The sequence below is a fragment of the Sinocyclocheilus grahami genome, unplaced genomic scaffold (assembly GCF_001515645.1).
Source record: "Sinocyclocheilus grahami isolate Dianchi unplaced genomic scaffold, SAMN03320097.WGS_v1.1 scaffold1599.1, whole genome shotgun sequence".
NCBI lineage: Eukaryota > Metazoa > Chordata > Actinopteri > Cypriniformes > Cyprinidae > Sinocyclocheilus > Sinocyclocheilus grahami.
In genome coordinates, this window is record NW_015506778.1 from 46219 (window position 1) to 69848 (window position 23630).

The window sequence follows — 23630 nt, forward strand, 5'->3', positions numbered from 1 at the left end:
CACAGCCACCATACTGATATTCAGATCAACAGCACTCTTACTCATGAGATATGTATGAAATATTGGTAACATGGTAAAAGCAGGAAGATCCAGACCTACAAGAGTAACGTTTACTGACTATTGAACGGTAAGATCCTCAGAGAGTCAAAACAATAGAAGAATGGGAAGAGTGTGTGAGTGAAGGTGGCTGTGAATGTGTGGAGATGTGTGTTAGTTACAGAATCAGAGAATGACACCGTTCCTCTGTCATAGTCCAGATACACTCTCACACGATCAAGCTGCCGTTTAACCCGAAAACCAGAACCTATATACCGTCCCGACAGATGATACTCCACACTCCAGACATCAGTGTTGAAGAAATCACATCCCTTCCCCAGGTTTGATGCTGTAGTTACTCCAAGACACCAGCGTTGACTCTCTTTAACCTCCACATCCCAGCAGTGTGTTCCTGAGTTAAACCCCTCTGAACCCAGAACACAGGGATAGAAGTCAAATCTCTCTGGATTATCAGGAAGAGGTTGTTTGTTCCTGCAGTTTCTCACACTGGTCAGATCATCAGACAGGACAAGCCATGGATTCGCAGTGTTTGGATCCAGAATCACAGGAGCTGATGAGACACAATCAACAGATGCTGTTATTCTGATAATGATCAAGAGTGAACCACACACAGATTATTATGAATTATGACACTCATCCTGTTGATCAAACACATCAGACATTTTTCTCCGATCCTCTGTTATTAGTTTCATTTTTATCATCAGTGTTTAACATCATCAGCTACAAACATTAAATATGTGATTCAGGCATTTGTGTCTCATCAAGATAAAGTGATACTCTGGGAAAGTTAAAATAACAATAAATCATTTAGATCTGTTGAGATTTCACATTTAAACAGACAGAATCCCATTTGACTCAATTAATCCACCACTTTATCTAACATTTCTAATCTATCTATCTATCTATCTGTCCGTCTGTCTGTCAGTTTGTGTCATGAAGCACCTTTAACTCTCCACCCATCCATAATTTCCAGTGTGAGTGTGTGTGTGCGAGCTCAGATCTTCTGCAGTCAGACTCACTTTTCGGGATGATGTCCCGCATCTTCTTCCAGACTCTGAACGGCAGGTTGCCCAAATAACGCGGCACATGAATCAACGCTCCAGAAGGCATCTGTAGATCCGGCTGTGATGAGATCTGGACTCTGGAAGAACATTCAGGATCAGAACTGCAGTGGCTTTGGATCAGAAGCAGAGAGAGCAGAGACAGCAGCAGATCACTCACCTTTCCATTGAGACTGGAAACTCCTGCAGAACAAACACAACCATTGATCATCAACAACTCAATCAATCAATCAATCAATCAATGATCTAAAATCAGACCTTCAGAAAGCAGACGTCACTGGCTCTCATCATCTCCTCCATGTCTTTGATTGTGTGTGAAAGAGCTGAGATGTGTCTGTTCATCTCCTCCAGCTTCTGCTTCTTCTGCTCCTCTTCCTCTCTCAGTGCAGTGATTGTAGCTTCTTCTTCATCTCTGAGAAACTGATGAAGCTTCTCAAACTGCTGTTTAATCTGAGCCTCTGTGTGCTCAGCTTGAGACTGAAATCAAACCACATTCTCTTCAATCATCTATATCGACACACATCAACACATCGCATCATTCAGATATGAGATAAACTCAGATACAGACATATAACAGACCCAGAAGCAGATTGATGATTGTCATTTACAAAAATAATCAACTGGAATCTATTATATTATTATATCTACTATATTTATTACATGGCTTTCAAATACTTGATTCTGATTGGTCAGTCACAACAATCCGAGGTATGTTATCCCTCTGGTAAAAGCTGATAACACAGGCTGAAGTCAGCGCCGCTTGCTAGAAACAGTTTTTCTTTGTGGAAGCTTTGCCTTTAGTTAGCTTATAAAATATTAAAACTCAATTCAATATTACAGGTGCATCTCAATAAATTAGAATGTCGTGGAAAAGTTCATGAGTTTGCTGGCCAGTCAAGCACGGTAACACCATGGTCATTTAACCAACTTTTGGTGCTTTTGGCAGTGTGGACAGGTGCCAAGTCCTGCTGGAAAATGAAATCAGCGTCTCCATAAAGCTTGTCAGCAGAAGGAAGCATGAAGTTCTCTAAGATTTCCTGGTAGATGGCTGTGTTGACTGTGGACTTCAGAAAACACAGTGGACCAACACCAGCAGATGACATGGCAGACCAAATCATCACAATTAAAAGAACCAAAGACTTAAACTACTTCAGTCTGTGTGAATTGAATTTATTTAATACACGAGTTTCACAATTTGAGTTGAATTACTGAAATAAATGAACTTTTCCACAACATTCTAATTTATTGAGATGCACCTGTATGTGTCCTGATCACCCTGCCGGGGGTTATTCTGCGATAACAACTGGTTGGATGCACATTTTCCCTTACATAGTAATCCTACAGAGTGATCATTTTACTAATGAAAATGACTCTGGATTCTGTTTCCTCACCTTGATGTGTTGAACTGTTTTCTCAAACTCTCCTTTCATTGTTTTATTGTGTTTTAGGTTCTCTTGTAAGAACTTCAATGCTGCATTGAGCTCCTCCTAGAATTGAACAAAAACACATAAAACACCAGATTACAGTGAAGAGAAGACGATACAGTGATTTGATCATATGACGCTGTGGAAAAAGTATCTGCCCCCATCCTGATTACTTCTGTTTTTGTGTACATATCATACTAAATTTATTCATAAATTAAAACCTACTAAACTGCCTGAAAAAGCACAACTAAAGTTTTGGCGTGGCCTCATCAAAGTCCTTACATGAACCCAATTGAGATAATGTGGCAGGACCTTAAACAGGCAGTTTATGCTTGAAAATGCTCCAAAGTGACTGAACTAAAGCAGCTCTGCAAAGGAAAGCGGACCAGAATCCACCACAGAGCTTTGACAGACTGAGCTCCAGTTATCACAAAATATTTGGCTGCAGTTATTGCTGCTAAAGGTGGAGCGATTTGTTTATCACGTGACAGATGTTAAAACTGGTATTCACTGTTTACTGAGGTTGACTTTGTTTTATGCTGCATTTATTTTAGTCATGTTTAGCATGAGACAAAAACAGAATAAATCAGGATAGAAAATACTTCTTCACAGCACGGTAAATGCTATATGAAGTTGAGTAAAATGACAGAGAGAAATATTGAATGCATGAATGTGATGCTATTTGTGTTATGCATAATTATTTTTCTTTAAGTGCAAAACAAGACACATTTGTTGTACCTTATATGATGAAACCGCTTCACTGATGGGTCTGAATTTATGATTGTCATGTTGTTGTGAATCTCTGCACACTAAACACACCGGCTGCTTGTCCTCCAGACAGAAGAGTTTGAGTTTCTCACTGTGTAAACTGCAGATCTCCTCAGATGAATGTCTCTCATTTCTCTCCTTCAGGAACGACTCGCACAAGTTTTTTAATGCGAGATTATATGGTGGTTCTTCTCTTGAGGACCTTCTCCTGCAGACAGGACACTCCGGAGTATCCTTGGTTCTCCAGAACTGTTGAAGACACTCTTTACAGAAACTGTGACTACATGATAAAAGAACAGGAGCCTTGAAGATTTCACTAAATTTATTCATAAATTAAAACCTACTAAACTGCCTGAAAAAGCACAACTAAAGTTTTGGCGTGGCCTCATCAAAGTCCTTACATGAACCCAATTGAGATAATGTGGCAGGACCTTAAACAGGCAGTTTATGCTTGAAAATGCTCCAAAGTGACTGAACTAAAGCAGCTCTGCAAAGGAAAGCGGACCAGAATCCACCACAGAGCTTTGACAGACTGAGCTCCAGTTATCACAAAATATTTGGCTGCAGTTATTGCTGCTAAAGGTGGAGCGATTTGTTTATCACGTGACAGATGTTAAAACTGGTATTCACTGTTTACTGAGGTTGACTTTGTTTTATGCTGCATTTATTTTAGTCATGTTTAGCATGAGACAAAAACAGAATAAATCAGGATAGAAAATACTTCTTCACAGCACGGTAAATGCTATATGAAGTTGAGTAAAATGACAGAGAGAAATATTGAATGCATGAATGTGATGCTATTTGTGTTATGCATAATTATTTTTCTTTAAGTGCAAAACAAGACACATTTGTTGTACCTTATATGATGAAACCGCTTCACTGATGGGTCTGAATTTATGATTGTCATGTTGTTGTGAATCTCTGCACACTAAACACACCGGCTGCTTGTCCTCCAGACAGAAGAGTTTGAGTTTCTCACTGTGTAAACTGCAGATCTCCTCAGATGAATGTCTCTCATTTCTCTCCTTCAGGAACGACTCGCACAAGTTTTTTAATGCGAGATTATATGGTGGTTCTTCTCTTGAGGACCTTCTCCTGCAGACAGGACACTCCGGAGTATCCTTGGTTCTCCAGAACTGTTGAAGACACTCTTTACAGAAACTGTGACTACATGATAAAAGAACAGGAGCCTTGAAGATTTCACAGCACACAGGACAGATATAATCATCTTCAGCTGCTGAAGCCATTCTCACTGTTTGAGCTCCTGCGATCTGAACTTTACTTTCACTTTCTGAACGATGGTTTCAAAACTGAATCACCATTAGAATCACAAAGATCTGCTGTCTGTTCAGAAACAAATGTCTGAAAATTCCTTTTTTAAAATTGTTTTCTTCGTTCTCCACTGATCGCTGATTCTTTATAGCTTTTGTTGAGACACGAGAGCCAGTTTGACAAATAAGAGTAAAGAGAGTCTCTTCCTGGTAAGTGCTGTAAGAGGGTGGCGTTTATGATCACATGGTTGTGTTGAAACAGGTCAAAGAACAACATCGGGATATCTTCCGGTTAAAGTTTAACAAAATGCATTCAACATTAAACAGCATTGACACTCTCTCAAGTATAATATAATCTAAAAAACGTTGGATCAAAAAGAACACATGGGAGAATACAAATATTCATACACTTTATTTTTGTTTTATTTATTGCTCTTCACAGCAAAATCCCTAGTGTCAAATGATCACTGCTAGTTTATGACTCCACACTCAGGGGGCATTTACACGACACATTTTCAACTTAAAAACAAATCTTTTTATGGGTTTTTGCTGCTCATTTACATGACAACAGTATTTTGGGGGCCATGGAAACAGTTTGAAAAGTTTTTGTTCTCCATCTAAACAACTAAAATGTGAATTTGTGAAAATGGTGATGTCATGTGCATGCATATTATTTATTCAGTCTATAGACCTTATTCTCCAGAGAGATAAGTGTGCAGCCATCTTTAGAATATTGTCTTTGAACTTAAGTTTTTGCGGTGGCTCAATGTATTTCTGTGGCATCATTGTCAGAGTAATTAGTTAGTCAAGTGGATTTACTTATTGTAATGTTAATTAAAGTTATCATGAGCATAGCAATGTTTAAAGCAGATGGCTTAAGCCATTTTAATTACGGGGACACAGAAACTGTCCTCATAAACCACCTTCACATTGTAATACCCATGTCATTACACAAATTTGTGTCCTCATAAACCACACACACACACACTGTCACACGTATTTCAGTAAATAAAATAAACATTACTTAAACAGTAACACATTAATATTATGTTTTTTGTTTTTGTATATCACAAATGTATATGCAGGCATACATATTATTTGCAGCTAGTAACTGGTCTACATGCCTTTTCCAGTTCAACAGTGAACGGTGTAAGACACTGGCCCAGTTTGTGCAATACAACTGCTGGTAGCCATTTGACACTCTTTTCGTAGTTACAAACTAGCACTTTGTCTCCAGGTCTGAAACAACGATGTTTTGCTTTTAGATGTCATTCCATCTGAATGGTTTGTTGTGCTTGAACGGTCTGTTTTTTGAGGTTGTTTTCTTTCTTTTGAGCATTGCGGTGGCAGGAGACACTTTGGTGGTGGCAAGAAGGGTGTTTCTGTAAGAGAGTGGACAAGTGTTGAGGCGTTGATTAAGTGATCCTTGTGTTGACTTAAGAGCTTGCTTCATTGTCTGTACAAACCACTCAGCGAGACCCTTAGTATACGGGTGATAAGGTGCTGATCGGATGTGTTGAATCCCGTTGGCCTTCATGAAAGCACTCCTCTGAGACTAGCTGAGGCCCATTGTCACTGACAAGTTGCTGTGGAAGGTCATAAATTCCACAGTTTTCACAGAATACATGTCATCGAGACCACTCTGGCTAAATACTTAGCCTTCAGCAATATACAACATAAAAATGGCACATGAAAAATAATAGTAACCTGCCCTAATACCCCCTTGTTCATGCACACTTACAAACACACAACAAGTGCCAGGGGGCCGGTAACAATCAATAATTAAACCAGGCCTACCCAGCGAATAAGATACGCCCAACATTGCCACAATTCAATAAACCATTAAGAGCAAATAATATACTGCTGGCCTTCTTACCCGCTACCGGATGTGGAGTGCATTGTTCGGGAAAACCACCGGCGACTGCCAAACTTTAGTTACAAACTATCCCTCCCAATCGCTTCGCACACATCGCAAGAAAACATCCAGCCCATGTCCCAGCGTGGCAGCCTCGACAAGAAGCTTAGCAGCACTCACATACAAAAGACCCCCCTCACAATAGCAGACATCATACCTTTATCGATTTCCTTGCAAATGCAGCACAGGCGCTCATTTCTTTCCCCCATTGAGACGTGAGGGGGGCGCTACGATCACCCCTCTCCTTACCTAAAATGAAGAGCTTACAGTATGAAATGTTCTCGTCGCCAGTTGTTATTTATTACTTCCTATTCTCTAAGAAATACAGGTGAGATGGGAGTGAGCGTATTACCAGTGCTTGCCATTCATTTTTTCCTAAATGGCACTACTCCAAAACCTACGGTGTTTTTGTACTAATCATGTAACATATGAGGGGGTATAGAAACTCAGAAGGGATAACTGGCATTTCATAAATACACAACAATAATAATAATATGTATAATATTGTGTTTTAGTAGGGCAGTCGTGGCCTAATGTTTAGAGAGTTGGACCTGGACTACCCATCGGGAGCACCAGGAGAATTCCCGGTGGCCTGCCGTCTGATTTGGCCCGCTGACCAGTTTAAAAAAAAATTTTTTTTTTAATATGATTATTATTTAATATTATTGCCTGCCACATGTACTAAAGTGATCATTGCCGAGTTTGATATTTGGTAATAAATCCTGAATCGTTTAGTCATGACAGAGTAATCAATGTGCGGGACTCGAGGAAGGAGAGGAAGCGGCCAGAAGCAGCAGTGAAATGTAGCAAAAATACTGACCTGTTCAAGGCTTCAAGTGCAGGTCATTTTCATCTGTAAATACGCTACTGTGGTTTTGTCTTTGCTAATTTAGTTAAGGATTAAACTGCAAGCAAATGTTTGCCTATCAGTAGCATCCCAATATTCAGGGTTCGTACACATTTTTACCAATAAAATTCCATGACTTTTCCATGACTTTGAGGTAAATATTCATGACCTAATGTTTCATGAAATGTCTATGTATACATGTTAAATAAGAAGAAAAATCCATGTTTTACCACAGCATATCTTTACTAAAATAAATGACAAACTTAGTAGTTTAAATTTAGAATACAAAATAACCATTTATTTAAATAACACTGCACAGTAACACAGTAACATAACATAATACATCAAACCCTGAGAACCCCTTAGAAATGGATTAATGTAGTCCATGGTAGATAATTAACAAATCAATAGGAAGCAACAATGTTAAACTAAAAAATAATTGTCCTTAACTTTAACTGCCATAAATTAACCTCGCTGGATAACTGCAGTTAACAAGTTAACATCTTTATTTGAATTCTACATCCCCCAAAAACAATCAACACGGTTTATTTTTTTTTCTGAAAGCTTCCCATCGATCTGTTTTTTCAGTTTTGAGCAGAGATGCTTTCTTTTCTTTTGCAGTACGGAGGAAACTGTTGGATTTGGTGATTAAGGTCAGATTGCCTGAAGATTCAGCCTTTTCAGCATATTCATCCACTGATTTCTCAAGAGCACAGATGTCTGCCTCCATCCTAGCCCTCTTCTTTTTCAACTCTTCCAGCTCATCTGTGAGAGCCTTCCTCTTCAAGTGAACAGCTTGCTGTTCTTTCTTTCTCTTCTCTTCATCCAGGTACCCGTGGTATTTCTGCCTGGCTCCTGCAGCTCCTTTGTGATTTCCACCTTGGTTACGCCCCCTACAGATCTGACACGGTCAACAATCAGCCTCTGAGCCACCAGAGCTCTTTCCCTCTGATTCTCAACTATTCATTCTTTGTTGATTGAAAACCCTCTTTCGACGCTTGCCTGGATGTAGATATACATCCTCGTCTGTGTAGTGATGCACTGGATGTGTGATGTGCTGACAATACTTTCAATACTTGACAATACTATAATTCATGAGATTCGTGATATGTGTGTGGTTCTATGATAAACAGATAAAGAGCAATTTGTTTCTAATGCGATCGGTGTATCAGGTCCTGAGTCATCATAACTTCACGTGGCTAAACACGTGAGAAACCGCAAACATATAATATACACAGAATATTGAATATGTCAATAATGCATCTGATAACATATCAGGTCACAATATTAAACTGAATAACAATAAAACACTTACAATCATTAATGACGCACACGAGAAACTCAACAGGTAATTCCAACGAACTCCGAAGCAATCACACAGCATCAGCTGACCATCAGTGCAGAAAACTTCAGTCTGCTCACAATCTGTATGCTTCTGATCAATCCCCCAGCTAGATAACCTCAATCAACCTCACTTTAATAGTTTATAACAGACATTGCACGTTAGCTTCATCTTTCCACCATTGCTGCATCTGATCTCTTATTAGTCTCTCTGAACTCAGGAGACTTTGGAGAGAGAGCATGTTAAAAATAGATTTTATCGAGACAATCTGTTTGAATGAAAGTTTGTGTTTTTCTAGTAAAGGTGTTCTATTTGTTATTTTTACAGATTCAGTGCAACAACTGTAAAGTACAATTCACACCACACAGACAAACACCAACAAACAAGTTGGCTGTTGGATTTAGAATTTTATGAAAAATAACAAAAGCTTGTTCTCCGTCATTGCATCATTTAACTTTTCATTGTTTCACAATGTGGGTCCCATATAGGTATGCAAATATGAGACCTTCATGGGATATATATGGGCAAATTGATTTTACACTTAAAATACATCTTTATACCTTTAAAATTTGGTTAATAGTAACTTTTTAGCAAGGAATTTAACAGGTTTTATGGATCTGATCAATAACTACTTTTTGAATGAAAATTGGGGATGCACGATATATCAGCCACCATATCGGTATCGGCCAGTAAATGTTAATTTTTCTGTTATCGTTATCGAACCGATAAGAAAATTTGGCCGATATCTTAAAGCTGATAAATAATGCATTATTTCCTGCAGAGACACTTCAAATGCACACTGTTCGCCATAATGGTTTTTAATTGCCTGAAATATTATTGGAATCACTCCAAAAAGGAAAATACAGTGAACTGCAACATGTGCAGGGCAAGTCTGTAATATTATAACGAGATCATTAGCTATTTTAAATTAATGTTATGGAATCTTTGTTTGCCTGGGTTTTAGCGCGTTGTTACGGGAAGTGCGCATCCGCAACAGATCTACACCTTCATGACTAGCACAGTTATGTTCGCTTGTGCATTTACAGCCTTTTGTGCAATTGTACTGTAACAAAGTTTGTAGATCTGGAAGAAAGAGGCGGGAACCGGCGAACATTTAAACATAATTTAATAACAAAATAAACACAAAACTGAAAACAGCACGACAGCCACTCATAAATGACTGCCGCACAAACAGAACCAAAACAACATAAATAGTCCAGACCTGGTCCTCTCTCGTCGTCTCATCTCGTTCTCCTCCGTGGGACTCTAAACTGGTGGGTGGCTCAGGTGTCGCTCATTATCATTTACTCTAACGGCCTCGCTCCGCTCCCACAGCTTGCGGCCCCGCCCCACTCGTCACATACCCCCATCGTCCCTCACAGGCTGGGGGGTACTCCCGAGACTGCGCTCTACTACCCCCTCTGCGGTGGAGCCAATCACGGCGGCCATAGCGTACCTGGGGGTAAGGACAGACGAGGCGAGAGAAAAGGACAGGGTGGCCGCGGGTCCTTAAAAAGTCTTAAATAAAGTTTTCCTAAAATAAGGCCTTAAAAAGTCTTAAAATGTCATAAATTCAGATTCAGTAGGTCTTAAATATTTTTGGTCACATTACCACAAACATTTCTCCAGTCTGACGGACCCAGTATGTCCACCAAGAGTAGGGATGCAGCGATTAACCGGTTTCGCGATTAACCGCGCTTTAAAACGTCACGGTTAATTAATCGTAAAGGTTCTGCTACACCGAGTGTTTCTGTTACACGTAACGGAACTGTTGCAGCTTGCGCAAAACGAAAACAAAGTTACACTAGCGGTGCACCGGCTTAAAATGACGTGCTTATCAGAGGCACGGAGGCTTCTACATGCATTAGACTAACTGTGACCGAGGGACCAAACAAATAATATTTCAGTTTATTTCCATCATTAGTAACAGTTTCCCCTGTGGGACAAATAAAGTTAATATTAGTCGTATATTAATAATAGGCTACTTCATTAACTTTATTTACTATCCCTGTTGTAGTATTATTCATAAGTAAAAACCAACAATATTTTTTTCACCATGTTTCCAAATTCTCTACCCCAGGTCCAAAAGAAATGTAAAGAAGGTACAAACTGAAAACATTAAATACTTTTGTGATCTATTTCCATTTGTTATTTTCAAAAGAGAAATACTGTCGTGGATGTTTACCTTTTTTAATTCCAATGGGAGAGATGGACTTTTTTTGTGTTTTGTTTATTATTATTTTGTGCTGTATTGTTGGTTACCGTGTTATTTCTGTTTCAAAAGCCACTAAATAACATTTTAATATCTTCTAAAGAGTGTTCATGTGATTTTATACATTAGTAATGTTGGGAAATGAATAAATGCATAATAATCGTCATAATCGTAAAACCGTGATTATACCTCAGACAATAACCGTACCAACAAAATCTATAATCGTTGCATCCCTAATCAAGAGTACTTTTTCTCCGCTGTAGTTACCGTGTCATCAGAGAGAATTGTGGTTACAGAATACAGTCGAACACCAGCTCGCTGTCCAGCCTCCGAACTACTTTAAATGGGTTCATGCAAGTTTACTGAAAAATGGCTTGAGAATTGTACTTGCCCGACAGGATTACCTGTTCAAAGAAAACTTTAATAATGAAATAAACACACAAACAGAACCAAAACACAAAATAAAGTGCAGGCCTGGTCCTCTCTCGTCTTTCACTGTCGTCACTCCTCCTTTATATCCTTCCGGAGCTCCTCCGTGGGACTCGAGACCGGTGAGTGGCGCAAGTGTCGCTCATTATCAATTACTCCACCGGCCTCGCTCCGTTCCCACGGCTCTCAGCCCCGCCCCTCTCACGGTTACAGAATACAGTCGAACACCAGTTCGCTGACCAGCCTCCGAACTACTTTAAATGGGTTCATGCAAGTTTACTGAAAATGGCTTGAGAATTGCACTTGCCCGACAGGACTAATAGCCTGATTAAAACTTAAGTGACAAAAAAAATAATCACGCATCAAAACGCGCGACTGATTCTTCTGATTTTATTACATTTAGCTTAAACAGCGATTGATAATGGATAGTGTATTTCTATGATCAATGTCGCGCTGTTGAGGCTCTCTGTGAGAGACTTTCATGGAGAAATCAAATCAAATGAGCGTAACGACACACATAAAGAAACTCACAGAACAAACATTCTGAGGTAAAAATTCTAAATGTTTAGTATATTCATAGCATGATATAGTTAAGTAACATACCATGACAAGGGAGCTATTTTGCTGAATATTTTCACCATTGCAAATGTTACACTGATTTTAATTCAACAAGCAATTAGTAAAGTATATGAAGTTACTTACATTTTAGACACAATTGACTGTTTTGTTCTATTTCACCAATGAAAATAGTTCCAAACAAAGATCAGAACAGAATTATTGCGCACACTCTCCAAGCAACACTGGCGTTTTTGTTACTGAATGATTCAGCGGTTTGAAGGAATCTGTTTAATGAATAAGTGACTTACCGCCACCTACTGGCGGTTTAGTCTCATGCTTAAAAGTTTGCATTTTTCCCCAACATTTCTCATTTGTATGTTAAAAATGTTATTTACAACATTAATCTCATAACATTGTTTATTGCAGTTGTAATTTTGCAGTGTAAATTATTTAATTTGATTGGTAACAGCCCTGTAGTGTATTCCATTTTTTGATCAATTGTTAGAATTTGACATGAAAGATGACACATGTAATAAGGTTAAAAAAATATTGGCCTTTATAAAGGTAAATGACATACTGTGGTAAAAACATGCAGATTTAAAAGTATGTAAAAGCTGACAGAAAACTGATTAAAATATTTCTTCAGAATAAATTGTTTACACCACCAAAAATCTCAGTGATGTGACACTTTTGTGGGAATATTTTGTATGGGATATTGTCTGCTGATATGAAAAGTTCACTGTATATCGTAATAACAAATAGCATTTTTGACAGCGATGATATTTTGTTTTCTTTTTACATTTAAACGTGTTAAATATGACATATGTATGTAATATAATGTGTTTCCATCACAGGTTTGGTCTTAAATTTCACATAAGCTCGTATTAAAATGGTCTTAAAAAGTCTTAAATTTAATTTGTTCATATCTGTAGACACCCTGAAGGAGACAGAAGGATGAGGAGCGATAGAGACGAGAGAGGGGAGAGAGGAAAAGAAAGAAAGAAAAAAAATCTTGGTCCGGTTCCCGGACACACTGCAGCTTGGTCCTCAACCAGCTGAGATGGTCTCACGGACGACTGCTGTGCACAAACAGAACCAAAACAACATTAATAGTCCAGGCCTGGTCCTTTCTCATTTTTTACTGTCGTTACTCCTCCTTTTATCCTGCCGGTGCTCCTCCGTGGGACTCGAGACGGTGAGTGGCAGGTGTCGCAGATGTCGCTCATTATCATTCACTCCACCAGCCTCGCTCCGTTCCCATGGCTCTCGGCCCCACCCCACTCGTCACATGTACGTTGTAATATTGTGTTTATTTTATGCACATAAATCTGATTTATCTCATATAGAATGCGTTTGGTTAAGCTAAAAGAGGGTTAATAGTGCTTCAGCTTGCTGGTGATCATCTTTAGCTCAGTGCACACAGCTCATACAACAGTGCACAACATTAATAACTATGATTGGGATTGTCATATATATATATATATATATATATATATATATATATATATATATGTTTTGCATAAAATAATTAACATATTGCGTTGTGCATAGAAGAAATTAAAGTGATAAAGGTGATAACAATGGTTTGATCAGAGTGATCAAGTTTTTTTTTCACTGAGCATTGTATTGTTTGTTTGTTTACAGTTTTATTGCACAATATACACATTTTTGCAATGTTATTGCACTACGTGCATGTTTAACATGTTGACCTCCAGTGTGAGGTAATTATTTTTTTATTCAGTTTGCACATTTTCGTGTTGTGAAAAAAATAAAAAAATGTATTTCTGGTCAAACCATATACCTGAAAAAAATTAGAATTTTGATATGTTACAAAAGAGTTGTAAAATGTAATGGTCACAGTTTTGTGGTTTTGAAATATGTTGTGGCAAAGCAGATAAAATGCAAATCTGTATTACTTCTGAAAAAGTTTTTGTTTTATCTTCCCGGAAAAGTAATCATTTTGATATATGTTGTGGAAAAGCAAATAAACAGGGGGAAAAAAACTGTTATTTAGCACTTTTTTTTTCAACTGAGAAATAAATAATGTAACATATATGTAACATTAAAAATGTATCATAAACACCCGATGTCATATATATTACAGATCTTTCACAAGGAGGGGTTGTATTTCAAAAACCTAATTTTCCTATAAGAAGAAATTGGTCCGGGTTCTTATGGGTTAATTTAGCAGCGCACTGTGCAGCAGACTCGATTTGAGAGGCCAGAATTACAGCTTTCTCTAAAGTGAGATCATCATCTTCCAATAACAGTTTCTCACAACTGAGTGAATTGTTTGTTTGCTCAATTAACTGATCTTGTATCATCTCATCTGATAAAGTACCAAAACAGCACAGTTTTGCCAGCCCTCTCAAGTCAGCGGTCAGCAACTTCAGCAAACGTTTTATAAGATAAACCTTTCATAAAATGTAAACATTGGAAGATACACAGTAGTTACGGTAGCTTATGTCTACAAATCTAAAAGTAAAAATACCTTTTCCACCGACGAAAGAGAAAACTCAAGGCCATGCATGGATACATGCAGCGTACCCTAAAGAGTGATGTCACTCGATCATGTGCATTTGATCGTCACTTGCTTGTATCTCCCAATGTGGCTATATATTACTCTTTTTCTTTTTTTTTGTTATTTGAGCTGTATGTGCTATACCAGTCTTAAGTGCAATAAATAAAACAATAATTTTCCTAAAGTAACTTTTCTTGTCGCCTGACCAACAGTTTGACATGTAATATGTAGAATTCATTTATTTGTCTTACCTGTGTTATTTTCCACTTTCTTTTCCAGCAATGTGCTTTTTTCATTGTTAATGTTTTCCTTGGCTGCATTCATCACTCTAACACTTCCGATGGCGCTGCTCTGTTGCGACCCGGGCTACCTCATGCTGCTGCTACTTTGTGTTGTTTTTAGTGTGTGTTATATAGCTGTTACTTATGTTATCTGATCCTTGTCAGAGGAATCTGAATTAAATCAGTCACACGCTGGTTAACATTTTACCAACAGCGTCTTTACTTCTCTGGCATGAATTCACCAACAACATGAATAAAACTTCCCATCATGCCTCATAATCCCCCGTCTTAAAGACACAGATGTTATTATAGTACATGACATCCCCCCCAAAGCTGGATAGAGAACATCCATTTAACCTGTCTCAATCTTGCCTAAACACACAACATATTTAAACATTTAACTAGCAAACACCACATTCTTTAACTTGCTTTAAACTTACTTTAAATTTACCAAACCATGAACATCTCAACAGCACTTTGTATTCACCAGTTCAAGAATTAACCTAATGACAAAGTCTGTAAATTCTTTGGGTACTTTCCGTTCCCTTTTGGGCTTCACATAAGTGATGTCTTTGTGACACTCTGTTGTAGACACAGGTCGGTCTGAGCCCTCTAGCACTGACTGTTGATTTGTGTCCTCAGAACAGCCGTCATTTAAGATCCAATTTGCTGAAGATCATCGATCCGTTCATACTTTGTAAAAGTTCATCTATTGTTGGAATGGGGTATCTTTCTCTGATGATTGCTTCATTGGCTTATCGCATGTCAAGAAAAAGTCTTATTTCAGAATTGGCTTTTGGCACGATTACAACTGGATTAATGTCAATTTCTAGGAGTTATTTTATCTTTTCCTCCACAGGACCTTTTAGATTGAATGGTATTATTTTTAAAGGAGGCTCGGCTACTGGCTGGACTGTTTGATCTATGTACAGACAGATTTGCTTAGTTTTCAGCTTACCAACTCCCTGAAACACTTCTGGGTATTGTGCCTGAAGTGATTGCTTGAGGTTCGTTACTGCTGCAAGGTCTGTGCCAATTCTGAGTACTCCAAGTTTCGTGGATGTGTCTCTGCCTAACAGAGGATCACCAGCCCCTTTTATGACAATGAACTCGGCCTGTACCATCCGACTGCCTATTCTTACATCAAGCTCCCTTTACTGGCAAAGGCTGATCAGATGAGTAAGAGAACAATTTCTTCTCTGCATCTGGGATGTACGAATAACATTTAATTCTCTCTGATTTCAGTTTCTACCAAGTTTTCTCATCAATGACATTGCTGGATGCACCTGAGTCTACCAGCATCCTCAAATGAACATTCACCAAGCAAACATTTAATCTATCTGTAGCCCTGCAGTCATCTTGGATGACAAATGCATATTCAGTCTGTCCTTCCACTTGGTTAACTGTTTGCTTAACATTTTTAGTTTTGCACATTTTTGAGAAATGGTCACGTCCTTTACATCAGTGTTAATTTTGACAGCAAATTTTGATTTAGTTTTAGTCATGGTCTTTTGACTAAAATGCCATTTAGTTTTAGTCATATTTTAGTCATCTGAATTGTTTTTAGTTTTAGTCGACTAAACATAATAAGATTTTAGTTGACTAAATCTACAGTAAATTTAGTCGGCTAAAATTTAATAGGTCTAGTTACAGTGCATTTATTAAGCATTTCTCTAAAATTTCCAAACTCATTATATAGGTTTGATATTAAGGTTTTATCATGATAGACACTGATTTAACTGTTGTGACACACAACATGCCTTTATGTTAAAATTTAATTAAACCACTTGAACAACAAGAACATGTTCTTCTTTTTAATGAAATGCCAATGGTTATATCGGCTAATTATGCATTCTTTATAGCAACTTGTTTACCATATTCTTCAACACGTTCTCCCTACTGTTTACGTTCACTTAAGACATAATCAACTGTGTTTACGTGAATACTCCTCAAAATGGACAACTCAAGATCATTTTGTGTGTAATTCTCCGTTCATGCAACGCCAAAGAGTACTCGTGCGCTGTGAGAGGCGCTTTCTGTGTGTGTGCTTCAGTGTCTGCGCTCAGAAAACCGGACCGAATTGAGTTCTCTCTTGTGTCGTCAGATTTATCCATATGTCTGCTCTTCTCTTACTCCCACATATTAACATTTTTGAACGTTTTATGTGAGGTGCAGCAAGTGTACGTTAGCTTACGTCCGTTGGCCGACTCCTCCGCTCCCTCACGGACGGCAGCCATCCCTCCACATCCCTCATGGGAAGAAGGAGGCGGGAACCGGCGAACCTTTAAACCAAACTTTAATCAAATAAACAAACACAAAACGAAAGTAATTTATTTCATTTGTAGGCCTATCGTGATTTTTTTTATTTGTCAAGTCAAGTCAAGTCACCTTTATTTATATAGCACTTTTAACAATACAGATTGTGTCAAAGCAACTGAACAGCATTAATTAGGAAAATGGTGTGTCAATAATGCAAAGTGACAATAGTAAACACTAATTTTTCAGTTAAAGGCAGTTCATCATTGAATTCAGTGATGTCAACATCCAGCTCAGTTCAGTTTAAATAATATCTTTGCAATCAAGTCAACAGTATCGCTGGAAATGAAGTGTCCATAACTAAGCAAGCCAGAGGCGACAGCGGCAAGGAACCAAAACGCCATCTGTAACTCCATTTGTGCTATCATTAGTAATTTCTTTATTTGTTCTTATTTTATTATTAACTGCTTAGCCTCCTTGTCATTTTTTATTCAATTCAAAGTTTTAAATCAAGCTATCTCGTGCAACTGCAACAAAGTTACCCAGCTGTAAAATCAAAAATACACTGAGTGAGCAAAACTTTGTTTAATTACCATTATAACTAGCTATGTTTATATATGAATAAAAGCCTACATCAAAATCTGTCATATAAATTGGTCTCTTCATTAGAAATTAGCCTACTGATTTTTTATAATATTAAAAATATCTGTATGATATTATATTCTGCAGTTCTTCCCTGTTGTACCGAATATCTATACTTTTCAAATTATCACATCGAAGTTAGAAATTCAAATATTGTGACAAAATTAATTTTGTAGGGTGCCACAAATTTGTTAAAATTTCCAAAGGGTGCCACGACTAAAGAAAGGTTGGGAAACACTGATTTAGAAGACGAAAACCAAACAAAGTTAAGTCTGACACAGAGAAAGGGACCGATGGCCGGCCAGCCAGGGTTCGTCTTTATTTAAATGTATGTGTGTGCACTTCTAACATGTTTGGTTGGTAAAATAAGTGTTGTAAATTCAAATCAGAGCGTCTTCCGTGTCTGGAATGGGTGTATTCTTGAGTCTATAAGGTAACAATAATATAATAAGATAACCTTGTTTGAAATGGGTTTGGCTAAAAGAATGTTTTGGTTTCGTCTATACTACTAGGTACTTATACTATATTGACTGGGTTAAATAGAATTGCATTTCTAAAAAGAGACTAAAATACAATTTTCATTGACTAAAACTAGACTAAATGTCATCAGTTTTCATCGACTAAAACTAGACGAAAATAGTCATGGATAATTCTGACTAAAATAAGACTAAAATGCTCTTTTAGTTGACTAAAACTTGACTAGACTAAAAAGAGTATGAACGTGACTAAAACGAATAAAAACTAAAATGACAGCTTCACACAAAGACTAGACTAAAACTAAAATTAAAACAGGCCGCCAAAAACAACACTACGAGAGCGTTACAAAAAGCAGATTTATTTACTCATATATGAACAAAAAATAAATAAATAAAAATAAGTAAAAAAAATATAATCAACATTTCAATAAAATATATAAAATAAGTTAAGTGCAAAAATAAAATTGTAAACTATTTTATGTTTGTTGATATTTATTTAAAGGCCCAGTTAGATAAATCTGTAAAACTTGAAGCTGTTACATTCCGATTATGTAATAGTCTTGCTATCATTTATCCACGGCTCAATAACGGCATGCAACAGCTTGTCGTGTATATTGACTTGTATTATGTAACCTAGTTAGTGAGCTGATAATCTTTCTTTTGAACGAAAATTTTTAGTAAAAGCATGTAAATCCTTAGATTTCCATCCTTAAATGCAAATGCTTAGATCTAGTGCCTTCTAAACACAAAGGATTGTGGCAGTATCCAAATTCACATTATGTAATATATATATTGCTCAGTTCACAGTGGTATATTGTTTGATTTAAAACAATGTGAAAAACTCAAAATTGAAAAATGATTTAATTATTTACTCATCTAAAAGATATTTCGAAGAATGTTGGCAACCAAACAGTTTTGGTTCCCAGTGACTAAAAATAGTCACAAAAACAAAAAATACAATGGAAGTCGATGGGAATGGAAACGGTTACCAAAATTCTTCGAAATATATTTTTTTATATTCTAGAAAAAAAGAAATTCATACAGGTTTGGAATGACACTAGGGTGTGTACATGGCCTAATTTTCATAATTTTTTGGGTTGACTCGAATAGGCTGTTAAAAGTTCACTGTGTTCATATTTAACATGTCGAATAATCTCTATCAAATAATCATTCAGTTTCTTTAGGTAGTAGTTCAGCACTTGGTGGTTTGTGTGTGTGTGGATTTGGATGTACATGATGATGTATGTTCAGAGTTTTGTAATGGGTTTCATGTTTAATGCATCCCTGAAAACAACTGAAAGCAGCCTAGATTCAAGATTGTATTTGTCACATACAAGTTATATAAATATACAACAAACAGTGAAATGTAGGTCTTGCCATATTCTGTCAACTGTGCAATAAAAGAGATAATACAAAAGAATACTTTTTTTTAAATACAAAGAATTAAAAAAAATATATACATTATATTATTTAAACTTTCACTAAATATATATAATTTGTATAAATGTAAATATGGAGTAAATCCAAGCCTGAATATTATGTTATGTAAATAACCTAATCAATGCTTTTTTAATGTGTATCTTAATCTATTGTCCAATCAAAAAAAAAAAGGCTTGGTTTTACTCTATATTTACATTTATAAATAAATAAATAAATATTTAGTGAAAGTTTAAATAATATTATATGGTCTCAAGTCCACTATCTTAGAAAGTTTAGAAAACATCCTGAGATACAATGCAGAACTATAGGGGAGATTCAGCTTGAAGGCCAGTAAGTGCCCTTCATGGAAGACACCATATCACACGTTATATAATTATCTAATGTCTATCTAAAGGTATTTATGGACAGATTGCATGTTTGTATTTGTGAATCAAGGCCGCGGAACAACAGTCTCAAAAGTATCTATACATATAACATAAATGTGTTTATTTCTTGTCTCATTAGTGCTTAGCGCAGTTGTCGTTGCTAGGAAACGCTTGTTTTGTTTACTGTGTTGAGACGTGCTGAAGTTGCGTTTGGTCTCGTACTGTATCGCGTACCTTGTCAGTGTCGTGCGCTTGCTTAGCCCTTTGCTGTGATAAACAGGAAAGTGTGTTCATCTGAATTCAATTTCCGTTTTGTCAAACAGATATAAAAAAAGGTTAGTACACCGTTAGCATTCGCAGCAGCCCTCGTGTGAAGCCCTCCTTGTGTTAAGACCGAAGAGTGTAAAGACCATCGACTCTACCGTGCGACTCCACCTTGCAGGGACACCGGCAAGGGACACAAGTTTCGTTTTTGAATCAACCTCTTTTTTACACCATTCTTCACTTCTGTTTCAGTTTTTATGACCAACTCTTACTATGTGTTTCCAGATCCCTACTATCACTACCACTCGCAAACCACGCATCACACACTATAGGCAGTGCAATCCTAACAACCTGCACTCTTTGCCTATGTCTGCTAATACACTACTTTCTTTTTCTATTGGTCTCTGGAATTGTCAGTCTGCAGTAAACAAAGCAGATTTTATTACTTCTATTACTAGTCATTCAAGACTAAACCTCATGGCCCTGACAGAGATGTGGATCAAACCAGAGGACACTGCTACTCCTGCAGCACTCTCCAATAATTTCTCTTTTTCCCACTCCCCCCGTCTGACTGGAAGTGGTGGAGGTACTGGTCTGCTTATCTCTAATGATTGGAAATGTATTCCTTAACCTTCTCTGGGTATTAGCAGCTCCTTTGAATCACATTCACTCACTATTACCCACCCTTTTAAAATCCATTTTGTAGTTGTTTATCGATCCCCAGGACCACAAGGTAACTTATTGGATGAATTAGATGTGCTGCTCTCAAACTTTCCTGAGGATGGTACTCCCCTAGTTATGCTTAGAGACTTCAACATATAAACCTCAGGCTGCAGACCTCCACACTCTGCTTGCCTCTTTTGATCTCAAGCGAGTATTAACTACGGCTACTCACAAATCAGGCAACCAACTGGACCTTATTTACACACGACACTGCTCCACTGATCATGTGCTGGTTACTCCACTGCACACCTCGGATCACTTCCTCCTCACTCTTAACCTCAACATGGTTCCTGACACAACACATACCCCTACACATGTCACTTTTCGACGTAACCTATGCTCACTCTCACCCTCCCGGCTATCTGCTATGGTTTCATCTTTGCTTCCTTCCCCTGAACAGTTATCATCTCTTGATGTTAACTATGCTACTGAAACTTTCCGCTCCACTCTTACGTCTTGTTTAGACAGTGTCTGCCCATTGTCTTCCAGTCCAGGCCGTACCACCCCTTCTGCCCCTTGGCTGTCTGATGTTCTCAGCGAGCATCTTTCTAAGCTCAGGGCTGCTGAAAGGGTGTGGCGCAAATCAAAAAATACTATACTAACTGTTAGAAAACACTCTCTGTCTTTCTGTTGAGTCCAGACATGTCTTACCCCTCCTTTTTCTCCCTCTCTCTCATTCTTATATATACAACGCATTCTCTCTGAATTCCTGCTTCTATATCCATCTCTCTCTCCTGATATTATGTTTTAAATATGTCTTACTTATATGCGAAGTATGCATGCTTAAATGTATACATTAGCTTCTCTTGTTTTTCTGTCCCCAATAAGGACATGAATGTTAGGACTATAAGGGTAAAGGAGTTCATGATGAAACCATGAAGACAGTTCAGCATTCTTCGCAAAAGTCTATTCCTAATATGTCCATGTTTTTCTGTACATGTGGCTATTTTATATAAACACATGTTCTTGGCCAAAGATCCTACGTGTATGTTATTCATATCCTCATTGGTTAAGAGGATGAAACTCCCCTCGACATATGCCTATATAATATCTGTATTTCTATGAATAAATTGAAGTATTGAGGATACATTTGACTGTGTGTTTTCTTACTTCCCGGCCGTCTATCTACACTTTAAATAACTGAGAATTCTTCAAGGTGGCAAAGAGAATTTACTGAGGGACCAAATTGTTATTCTTTATTAACACTAACCTTAATGTGTATCAGTCACTCCTCTCTTCCTTCTCTGCTAATGTCTCCACTGCTAAAAGGACATACTATCATAACAAAATTAACAATTCATCTAACTCTCGCATACTCTTTTAAACATTTTCCTCCATCCTCTGTCCTCCTCCTCCCTCTCCTTCATCAACTCTAACAGCTGACAACTTTGCCACATTCTTTATTAATAAAATTAAAACCATCAGTCCACAATTTTCCACACCACAATCTGTCAAGCACATCTTACCAGCAAACATAGTTTAGTTTAGTTTCTTATATAGCACATTTCTACTGCCTTCGGAGCAGCCCAAAGTGCAATGGATTCAAGAAACCAAAAAGACAATAACAACACAATATCTTAAAAAAAACAACATACATTACATCTCTCCTAAATCAGACTCAAACGCCATAATATAAAAGTGCTTCTTCAAAGCCGTTTTAAAAGCGAACACAGAGGGGGCAGTGCGAATGGCTAGAGGTAGATTATTCCATAGCCGAGGACCGGCAATCGAAAAGGCCTGATCGCCTTTTCGCTTAAGTCGGGACCGCGTTACCAGGAGCAAACGTTTGTCAGCAGATCTCAAGTTCTTAACAGGTTTATGTAAAGTAACAAGGTCTGACAGATACGAAGGCGCGAGACCGTTTAAAATTTTAGTATTATTACTAGGACCTTAATATCAATCCGATATCTAAGAGGTAACCATTGCAAGGATGCTAAAATTGGAGTTATTCTATCCCTCTTTCTCCTACCAGTCAATATCCTGGCAGCAGCATTTTGAACAAGCTGCAATCGATTTACCAATGACTGTGAAATTCCTAAATACACAACATTACAATAATCCAATCTAGATGATATAAAAGCATGGATGGTTGTCTCCAAATTTCTAGATGAGAGCATTGGTTTAATCTTAGCTATTAACCTTAAGTATTAGAAACTAGTTTTCACCACAGTATTACCTTGTTTTACAAAACTCAGCTCTGAATCAAAAAATACACCCAGATATTTTGCGTATGGATGAACATTTCTAGAAAGAGGCCCCAAATAACTAGAAATAAGGGGTGAAGAGCTAAGAGGACCAAAAACAACCACATCTATTTTGTTCTTAAAATTCTTAGCCATCCAGGATTTTACATCCTCAAGACACTTGACAATTGTAGCACAGGACTTATCAACTGGGTGTAATGGGACATACAATTGAGTATCGTCAGCATAACAGTGGTATGCAATCTCATATTTCCTAAAAATACTCCCCAAAGATAACTTATATAGGGAAAACAGCATTGGACTTAATATGGACCCTTGTGGGAGCCCACAAAATAGAGGAACTGAAGGAGAAGAATAATTACCCATTGTAACAGATACAGACCTATTAGACAGATAAGAAAACCATCATAAAACAATACCATTAATCCCAACCTCCCGCTGTAAACAATCTAACAAAATTCTATGGTGGATTGTATCGAAGGCGGCAGTTAAGTCGAGCAGAAGTAGAATAGCAGAGTTACCAGAATCCAAAGTGTGCAAGAGGTCATTTGACACTTTAAGAAGAGCCGTTTCA

General features: G+C 37.5%; 1 protein-coding gene and 1 long non-coding RNA gene across 2 annotated transcripts; both read right to left on the minus strand.

The window, feature by feature from the left end:
• Positions 1-4745, minus strand: LOC107571482 (tripartite motif-containing protein 35-like). Its single transcript, XM_016257804.1, has 6 exons — positions 4168-4745; positions 2510-2605; positions 1377-1595; positions 1279-1301; positions 1077-1198; positions 1-607 (listed from the first exon to the last, which is right to left on the minus strand). Exons 1-6 carry the CDS (start codon positions 4555-4557, stop codon positions 111-113), a joined length of 1347 nt encoding a protein of 448 aa, XP_016113290.1. The 5' UTR covers positions 4558-4745; the 3' UTR covers positions 1-110.
• Positions 4746-12745: 8000 nt separating this feature from the next.
• On the minus strand, positions 12746-22433 carry LOC107571484 (uncharacterized). The gene is made up of 3 exons (XR_001607191.1): positions 22424-22433; positions 15044-15047; positions 12746-12821 (listed from the first exon to the last, which is right to left on the minus strand). It is a non-coding gene; the product is annotated as an uncharacterized lncRNA (long non-coding RNA).
• Positions 22434-23630: the final 1197 nt, after the last annotated feature.

Coding starts and splice junctions, on each gene's coding strand:
- LOC107571482 (XM_016257804.1), bottom strand. CDS start 4,557: ATGGCTTCAGCAGCTGAAGATGATTATATCTGTCCTGTGTGCTGTGAA. Junction 1,302..1,376: donor GTGACGTCTGCTTTCTGAAG/GTCTGATTTTAG, acceptor TTTGTTCTGCAG/GAGTTTCCAGTCTCAATGGA. Junction 1,199..1,278: donor TTTCCAGTCTCAATGGAAAG/GTGAGTGATCTG, acceptor ATGTTCTTCCAG/AGTCCAGATCTCATCACAGC.